This window comes from Coenobita brevimanus, chromosome 53, assembly GCF_032717465.1.
Source record: "Coenobita brevimanus isolate Jiangsu-jjx chromosome 53, ASM3271746v2, whole genome shotgun sequence".
NCBI lineage: Eukaryota > Metazoa > Arthropoda > Malacostraca > Decapoda > Coenobitidae > Coenobita > Coenobita brevimanus.
In genome coordinates this window covers 36,383,477-36,392,489 of record NC_137006.1, presented here as the reverse complement: position 1 = coordinate 36,392,489, position 9,013 = coordinate 36,383,477, and the positions used below count along the sequence as shown (strand labels likewise).

The 9,013-nt window shown below is 44.9% G+C and overlaps 1 protein-coding gene across 1 annotated transcript; it reads right to left on the bottom strand.

Annotated features, from left to right (window-relative positions):
* Positions 1 to 5,242: 5,242 nt before the first annotated feature.
* On the bottom strand, positions 5,243 to 5,965 carry LOC145400796 (uncharacterized). Its single transcript, XM_080273232.1, has one exon. The coding sequence runs from the start codon at positions 5,963 to 5,965 to the stop codon at positions 5,243 to 5,245; it is 723 nt and encodes a 240-aa protein (XP_080129358.1).
* Between the last annotated feature and the right edge of the window lie 3,048 nt (positions 5,966 to 9,013).

Genomic DNA, 9,013 nt, shown 5'->3' with positions numbered 1-9,013 from the left:
TTGGGATCCGATGTGGACTGTCTGCCAGTCTGGAAACAGAGAGGGCTGACATAACAGACAGGGCCCTGTAACCACAGGGCTTCAGGAAACTAGGACGGGAGTCATAAACAGATGATCGGGAATCCTGGGAGACAATAGCACAAGAAACGGCGTCTGGAAGGCGGTGAAGAGGACACCAACATCTCATCATCACTGACCGGCGACACAAAGCCACAGGGAGGGCATCAGCATCCACCAACACTCTCGAAATCAGGGATGATCTGAATGCCCCAGTTGCCAGTTGCACACCAGCATGATGCACAGAATCTAATATCCGGAGATGGGCATCAGTTGCAGAGGAGTAGACCTCACACCCATAATCAAGTCGAGAAAAGATAAGAGATTTATGCAAGAGGAGGAGGGTCTGATGATCAGCACCCCAAGAAGTATGTCCCAAAATCTTCAGAAGACTCAAAGCCTTTATACAAGGTGCCTTCACAGAACGAATATGAAGAACCCAGGTTAGTCATCTATCAAACAGAAAACCCCAAAACCGAGTCCTTTCCACATAGGATATCCTCTGACTATAAAGATACAAGTCAGGGTCTGGGTGAACCCCCCAGAGACGACAGAAGTGCATAGCCACTGTCTTTCGTAAAGAAAAACGAAAGCCACGAGACGCAGCCCACTCAGAAATTCTATTAGACTAATCCCAAAAGTTCGCAATCTGCTCACTCTCTCCCCCGAACGGCAAAAGTTTTTTTTTTTTTTTTCAGTTATTGTAAATGTCAGAAATTATGGTATATATTTCTAGAGCAAGAATTTACACATCCGAAGATGTAAGTCTCGTCCACATTGACCGAGTAGTTCTCGAACAGCAGCACGGCAAAACAAATAATCGTTACCCTCCCCAAACTTGTTAGAAGCGGCACATCGCAGAAAATGGCCTCATTATGGTGACTCACTGTCAATACTCACGATATTCAACGTGAATAATGTTCCTTGACATGAATGAACGTTGCCTTATGAAACCTAGACAAAAACTATCATATCCTGAAAAAAAAAAATCCTAAAAATAATTTTTCATGCAAAAAATAGAAATAATCTTTTTTTTTTTTTTTTTTTTTTTTAAATAAGAGAACAGAGGAAGGAAAAACAAATGAATAAAAAAAAAAAAAAATGAAATCCATGCACCAGCTTACTGGTATCCTCTGTTCATAAAATATCTGTAAGAGTTAGACTTGAACAGCATTAGGTTGAAATATGGAGAGAAACAACTCTGGGGAAGCGAGTTCCAGAGAGATGCAGTTCGGAGAATGAAAGAATTCTGATAGGTAGAAGTTCTGTAATATAAAGGTATAACATGGCTTTACATGTGCAAAAATGTTTCACTTACCTTAGGAAAACAAATAATTACAACACAAAAGGTGTATAAAGCAGTGGAATAGAGACGTAACCCACAGAAAAATACGGTAATGCATTGTAAATTTTCAATATTATACATTACATTGGGCTACCAACATACACACATTGCTATACATACAACAGGTATTGCTACAATAAAAAGCAAAGTTATATTTTAGGTTTATAAAGTGCAACAAAGTCGGGAAATGAATCCTCATTCAATGTGTCATGTGAAGGTGTAGGGGAGTAATACAATGGAGGAAAGTAGGAAGGTGGAGGGAGGGTGGAGAATATCCAGAGGGATAGAGTGTAGAATGTGAAAATATCACCTTTTTCTGCACATTCGACTCTGAAGGAGAAGTGGTGGGGAATACATCACTCGGCAGCCACGCCAGGGGGGTAAGGTGAGTGGAGGGAGGGGGGCAGGAGGGGGCCACTGCTAGAGGCAAGCCTCATCTCTATGCTCTAGTGGTAGTAGGAAAGGTAGAAAGAGTTGTATATGTCACATACGACATCGACTGAGGGGGTAGGAAGAGGGAGAGACAGGGCAGGGGGGGCTCACCCCACACTCTGTTGGTGGACTGGAGCCCTCCTCCCTCCCTCTCAACTCGTTGCTGGGAAGGTCTTGGAGCAGGTGACATCAAGTAAAATGCGAGAAAATTTGAATGTAGTTTTTTATTGCAGTTGGTCTACTGGTCTTTTTAGACAGGGTGTCAAAGTAACGCAAACCCCCACAGGGGCATTTAGAACCTTAGAGGTTAGGAGCCAGCTGCAATTTCCTCTCTATCAGAGACATCCTAGACGCAGTGAAGGAAATTGAGAGGTCATCTACGTATAATGAGCCTCACACACCAACATGAAGTACACTGAGTACACTGTGCATGGTCACAGCAAAGAGAGTAACACAGAGGATACTCCCCTGTGGTACCCCATCTTCAAGTGCTCGAGCATTAGAAAGCACTCCTCACACTCGAACCCTTAAAACACGGTTAGATAAAAACTGCTGAATAAAAATAGACAAGTGTCCACAAAGACCAAACTCATGATGTGAAAGTAAAATGCTATGATGTCAGGCAGTGTCGTATGCCTTCTTCAGATTAAAGAAGACAGTAACCTGGTGTTGGTTAATGGAGAAAACCTCACAGACAGAAGATTCCAAGGACAGTAGGGCATCAGTAGTAGATCTCATTTTACGAAAACCATACTGGACTGGTGATATGTAATTGCCTCTCTCCAAATACCACATAGCCAGCCATTTACCATCTTCTTCAACACCTTGCAAACACAAGAGGTCAGAAAGATGGGACGATAATTTGTTGCCTGCAGATGATCCTTTCCAGGCTTAAGGATGGGGATAACTACAGCACCATCCCAAGAAGATGGAAACTCACCAGTACACCAAATTCTATTATGTATATATATATATATATATATATATATATATATATATATAAGGGATTCATCAGACACATGACTTAAAAAGGTATATAGAATATCATCACAGCCAGGCGACGAATCATGACACTGTAACAAAGCTGCCCAAGAGTAAGAAACAGAAAAAGAGACATTTTTTGTAAGAATTTCCTGCAGAAGATGTGAAGTTGAGGCAACAGGATTCCAAGCACCGACGCTGGCATGCTGAAGGCGAATCCCTGTCCATTTTAGACACACCAGCAAAATGCTTGACAAACGCTTCAGCAACAGCAACGGGGTCAGTCATAGCCCCATCTGCATCAGATAAAACAGGAGGGAAAGAACAGGAAATTAGCCAGAAATCTTACTGACCCGGTTCCACAAATGGAGGAGAGAAGTCCTCAAGTGAAGGGAGGAAACGTACTCCCGCCATGAAGAACGTCTGGCCTCCTTTAGCACGAGACGTGCATGAGCGTATGCCCTCCAAAAGCCACTAATATCGAGTGTCCCGATGATGGTGGCGAAGCCGAGAGAAAGGGACCTGCTTTGCCCTTACTGCAGAGGTGCGTTCAGGGGTCCAACAAGGAACTGGACGTTTAGAAAATCGACCAGAAGTCTTGGGAATAAATAAAAGAGCTGCTGAGTGCATTACATCAATTATAAATGCCACCACCTCATCAGCACTACCAAAACTGTCCACAGTGCTGTTAGTGGCATATAATTCCTTGAAGAGTGGCCAGTTTGCCTATCCAGGCACCAGCGAGGAAGATGACATTGTGCCTTACACTCAGCAGAAGTTAAAATAATCGGGAAGTGGTCACTGCCATGCAAACCAGGCAACACACCCCACCTGAAATCTAAAAGAGCAGTAGGTGAGCACAGAGACAAATCAATGGCCATGAAAACACCAGTCTGACTATGAAAGTACGTCATTTCACCTGAATTCAACACCCTCAGCTCCTCGTCCTCCACCAAAGAAGCCAGCCTAGCAGCTCTGGAGTTGGTCATACTGTCACCCCACAGTGGGTGGCGACCATTCAGATCACCCAGTAAGAGACAGGGGGATGGAAGGTCACAAATCAGGCAAACAAAATCTACCTTCTTAACAGAAGCATTTGAAGGGAGATAAAGACTATACACTGTGTACTGACGGTGAAGGCAAATCTAAATGGCAACAGCTTGCAGTGGAAATGAAAGACTCAGACAGGTGAATGGGACGTCACAGTGACCTAGGAGAGCAGTACCACCATGATGTCCCTGGCCAGGAAGAGGATCAGAATAAAATACATAGTAACCGGTAGGACCAGAGGGAGTAGCATCCCCAACCATGGTCTCCCAGATGCATATGCATACTGGGGAAAAGTGGGTAATAAGACAACGCAATTCCTCCCATCTAGCATGTATACCACGACAATCCCATAATGAGTGATATTATGTCAGGTTACTTCCAGTACCACAGATCAGGAGACTGGGAGCCTTGATGAGTATCCGAGTACTTGGCCAAAGGTTAGGTTTAGCAACAGGTTTTCTAACCATGGCCATTCCCTTGGATGAGGAACCTGTGATGCCCGATTTGGAAGACGGAGAATGGCAGGAAGAAGACAAAGGCAGTGGAGCAAGAGATGGCTTCGTAAGTGGGCTGCAAGCTGCCTTAGCCGAAACAGAGCAGGCAATGCCATCCTGAGGAGTACGATCAGTAGCACACCCCACAGTACTATGATCCTGAGAGGGCAAGGTCTTATGCGGCTGAGGAGATGCATCAACGACCCGGGCATCACTGTTGTCAGGTGGGGCCTGGACCTTTAGCAAAGCACCATCCTCAGCTTGCACTTGTCCAGACTCCTGAGAATCCCGAGCTGAGTGAGGAGTGAGCTCCACAGCAGAAACCTTTGGCTGTAGGGTTTCAGCCTCTGAGCATTCTGAGGAATCATGACGATGCTTGCCATGCACAGGAGGCACATCGGGTTGTTGGGATGTTAGGACAAGGAGAAACATTGACATGAACGTCCGCCACAACTACAGAAGGACAGTGCCCCTCCTCCATTGAAATGGAGGCAGAAACGGGTGGAAGATGATAGGGAAACAGTAGTCTCACAAGAAGTAGGATCCCCAGGGATGGCAGCCTGCAGATCACAAGAGAGAAGCTCAGGTGATGACACGGATCGAGGACCCTTTGGAAACCTAGGATGCCGCACAGAAGCACCAGAAAGGTCAGACGCATAAGTAACTCCTGGTTGGAAAAACGAGTCTGGGCTCTCTTCCGTGCTTCAGGAAAAGAAATCTTCTCATGGGTAAGGAGAGATAAGATTTCCCTTTTAAAGCTATAGTGAGGCCATTGTTGAGAAGACGCAGCATGGCCACCCCCACAATGGTACCATTTAGTAGGTCCCTGACAGACAACATCATGGGCAGAACTACCACAAGAAACACTGATACCAGGAAGACCCTATGCCCGGCAACAAGAGTAGCTAACATGCCCGTACCCCTGACAGCGGAAACATCTCATCAGGTTTGAAACACAGGGCTCCACAGGAAGAGAGAGCCAAGCAAGTTTCACAGAAGCAGGCAATGTTATCCTGTCAAAGGTCAGGAACAACGACTGAGTTGGGGTCAGAACACCATCAATTTTCTTCTGTACCTGGTCAACGCTAACAATGCCAGAAGAGTGAAGTTCCTCAAATAAGCAGGCCTTTGGGTATTGGAGGAGGTCCCAAGAATAAATGACCTCCTTACACTGGTTAAAGGTGGCATGAGGTACATAAGATATACTGTGACCGGATACTGAGGTCAGAGTCTGGAGACAGAAGCTCTCTACTGGGGAGGAGACCTCAGTAAGTAGGCTAGCATCCCCCTGGGTCGAGATCATTGGTTCACGGCTACAAGCAGAAGCAATGGCACGGTGCAATTTGAAAATGTCCACATCCAGCACTGAGCCACCTGCAGAGGGTTTCATTACTAGATACTTAGCCAAGGTCCCCTGCACATTATCTTCTGGGCTGAACCCCGGAGCCAAACCAACCCGAAGTGACCTTCTCCCATTCCCAGTTGAATGCTGGGTCAGAGGAGGATAGTCCTTTGGGACCTGGAAAGGCTCCAGAGTGGCAATGAGGGAGGAAGACTCTGAAGAATTGCCGGGGACAGCTGAGGTGTCGTCAACGTAAAAAGCCATTAATATACCACATAAGCTTCATTCCCCCACCCCTCCACCCACCATGGAGCCCAGCAAGAGGAGGTCTTATGCCAGGGACAACACCACTGGCGACCCCAGAGGTATCAAGAGAGTATGCGTGGGTAACCACCGGTGGACCTGGGCATGGGTGACTTGAGGACAGCCACCAGGCCCCCCAGTGACCACTTGACCCTAGCCAATGCATGACCAGTCAATTGACCTGGTTGGGCCCAACCAGTCCACCCGTCTAGCCAGAATAAGGGACCAAAGAGGTTTATTACTAACTGCAGGGAGCATCATGCAGCATCACTCAACCCCCAGGACTCCCGTCTCCCAGCATTACGGGACGCCACACACGGCAAACACGTGGGGGGGCAACAGTCCCACCCTAGATGGCAAATAGGCAGGGACTAACATCACCAGCTGGTCTCTTCCACCAGTGATGTAAGGGATGCTTGTTCCACGAGGCTGACAAATACCAAACCCTACAAAGATAGGCATGTCTCCCGAGTAGGTGGCATTGCTAGCCCTGCTTCAAGCCCCTCCACCATGTCAAGGTGGCCCTCCCTTAGCAGAGAGGCATGAGATGTACGTAATGCATGGAGTAAATGGGTAGGTTTATGGGATATATGGATGGGTGAGTAGGTAGGTGTATATGGGAAAAAAAGGTCCTCTGGAGAGTAGGTTCATGACGAAAATAGATCCATGGCTCAGATAGGTTCTTGTAGGACTTTAGGTCAATGACTCCTTGATGGAGGGAGGCCCAAGAGGAAACATTGGTCTGATGGATTAAATGAGGATCCATGGAGGAAATATGTCCATGAGAGATATGAGACATGCGGGGATTTGGTGTGTCCAGGAGAAAAGTAGGTCCATAGGTAAAAATGGTGTATGGGATAAAATAGGTCCATGAGAGAAATGGGTTCATGGGAGAGAATGGGTTCATGAGGGAAATCAGTTCATCAGACAAAATATATCTGCTGGAGATATTGATCTAAGTGAGAAAATAGCACCCAAAGGATAATTGATGCATTGAGAAAGTAGATCCACGCAAGAAATGGGATCATGGGGCGAAAATATGTCCTTGGGGGAAAATGGGTACCAGGAAGATGAGTAGATGATCGTATAGGGTTGCAGCTGGAGACAGGCTTATATGTCAGTCATTGCTATATCGCGTGGACTGACAATGACTGTGCAAAGTCAGTCAAATGGACGGAAGTACATGGACATGCTGAAAAAATTAATATTCTTTATTTGGATATTGCAAGAATATTCTGTAACTTCGGCCATTTTCATCTAGTGACGATGTTGGTCAACAGTATTATCCCATTATTATAGATCTCCAGTATGTGTGATTACTTCATCCAAAGGATTATATGACACTGCTTCTCATTCATTATTCAGTACTTGTTATGTAGAATAGCACTACATATATATATCCAAATGAAAGTCGCTTGAAATTACAAGGTGTTGTAACAAGTATACAGCTGCAAACAGACCTTATGTAGTACGGAGATGACAAAGAGTCTCCCATACACAATGTGAATCACGAGACCCCATTGTTCTCACTTTTTCTGTTACCAGTTCCCCATTGCCTAATCTTGCTGCACACATCGGTTTCCTATGTGAAGCTAATAATAAATAGGAATATGATGATGGTTACATGTTTCCTTGCGGAAACTGGCAACACAATATCCCTGTTATCGATTTCTTCGAACTTAGTATATATAAATCAGTGGTGAGGGTCTCCTGATCTTGTAATCAGCCTTTGAAGTTTTACATATTGCCTCTTCACTATCTATCTAATATATATATATATATATATATATATATATATATATATATATATATATATATATATATATATATATATATATATATATATATATAAAACCCATTGGATCCAAGGGGTACTGGGCGAGGCATGGCACTGGGTGGGTACTAAGCGTACTGCCCTCCGCCTATCAGCTCATAGTCGCGAAGCTCATAGGTCCCTCCCCGGGGGTTCCCTCCTCTATCAAGACTTGAAAAATCCCAGTTCTGTCCAATATTCCGGACACTGGGCTCCAATGGGTTAAAAAGACTGATAGGTTTGCCAGTCATTAACCCATTGGAACCCAGGGGTGCTGGGCGAGGCAAGGCACTGGGTGGGTACTAAGTGTACCGCCCTCCGCCTATCGGCTCATAGTCGCGAAGCTCATAATTCCCTACCCGGGAGTTTCCTCCTCTATGAAGACTTGAAAAATCCCAGTCCTGTACAATATTCCGGACACTGGGCTCCAGTGGGATATATATATATATATATATATATATATATATATATATATATATATATATATATATATATATATATATATCATTCATCATCCAATCCTTCATTGTCCCATGAGGAGCGTAGGAGCCCGGGGCAAGGCAAGTTGGTCCTGACATTTAAGAAGGGAGTGACTAGCCTCACTCATTCCAGAGTGGCATTACGTAAGCAATACACCCGAACCAACTCTTGGATGTAAACCTTCACCGGCTCAATCCGATTGGAGTGCCGTAATTACCCACTGACCCACCAGGCATCAAAATTTGGTCATATGGTTACCACCCAGCGTAGTAAATGGTTTCCTGGTGTACATGAAACGATTTGGCTTGTCACTCAGTGTAAAGTCACCCACAGGCAAAAGGAAGAGGAGAGAATGAAGGAAAGAAAGATGGAAGAGGGAGTGTAGAGTTACCCGTAGAGAGAAGGACGAGGAAAGAATGAAGGAGAGAAAGACAGACGAGGATGGAAGTAAAGAATGGAAGAGAGGAAAGAGTAGACATCCGAGAACAGCACTACATCGAGTGAGATGATGGTAAGCACCCCACCTACCACACACACACACACACACACACACACACACACACATATATATATATATATATATATATATATATATATATATATATATATATATATATATATATATATATGCGTACACAAGTGTAATGTGCGTTTCTCCAGCTTATAAAATGACAGACGCTTGTGTACTGGCTGGGAAAAATTAAAGATGCTCTGTC

Bases quoted from the DNA above. Each gene is read 5' to 3' on its own strand.
- LOC145400796 (XM_080273232.1), bottom strand. From the start codon at position 5,965: ATGGCTTTTTACGTTGACGACACCTCAGCTGTCCCCGGCAATTCTTCA.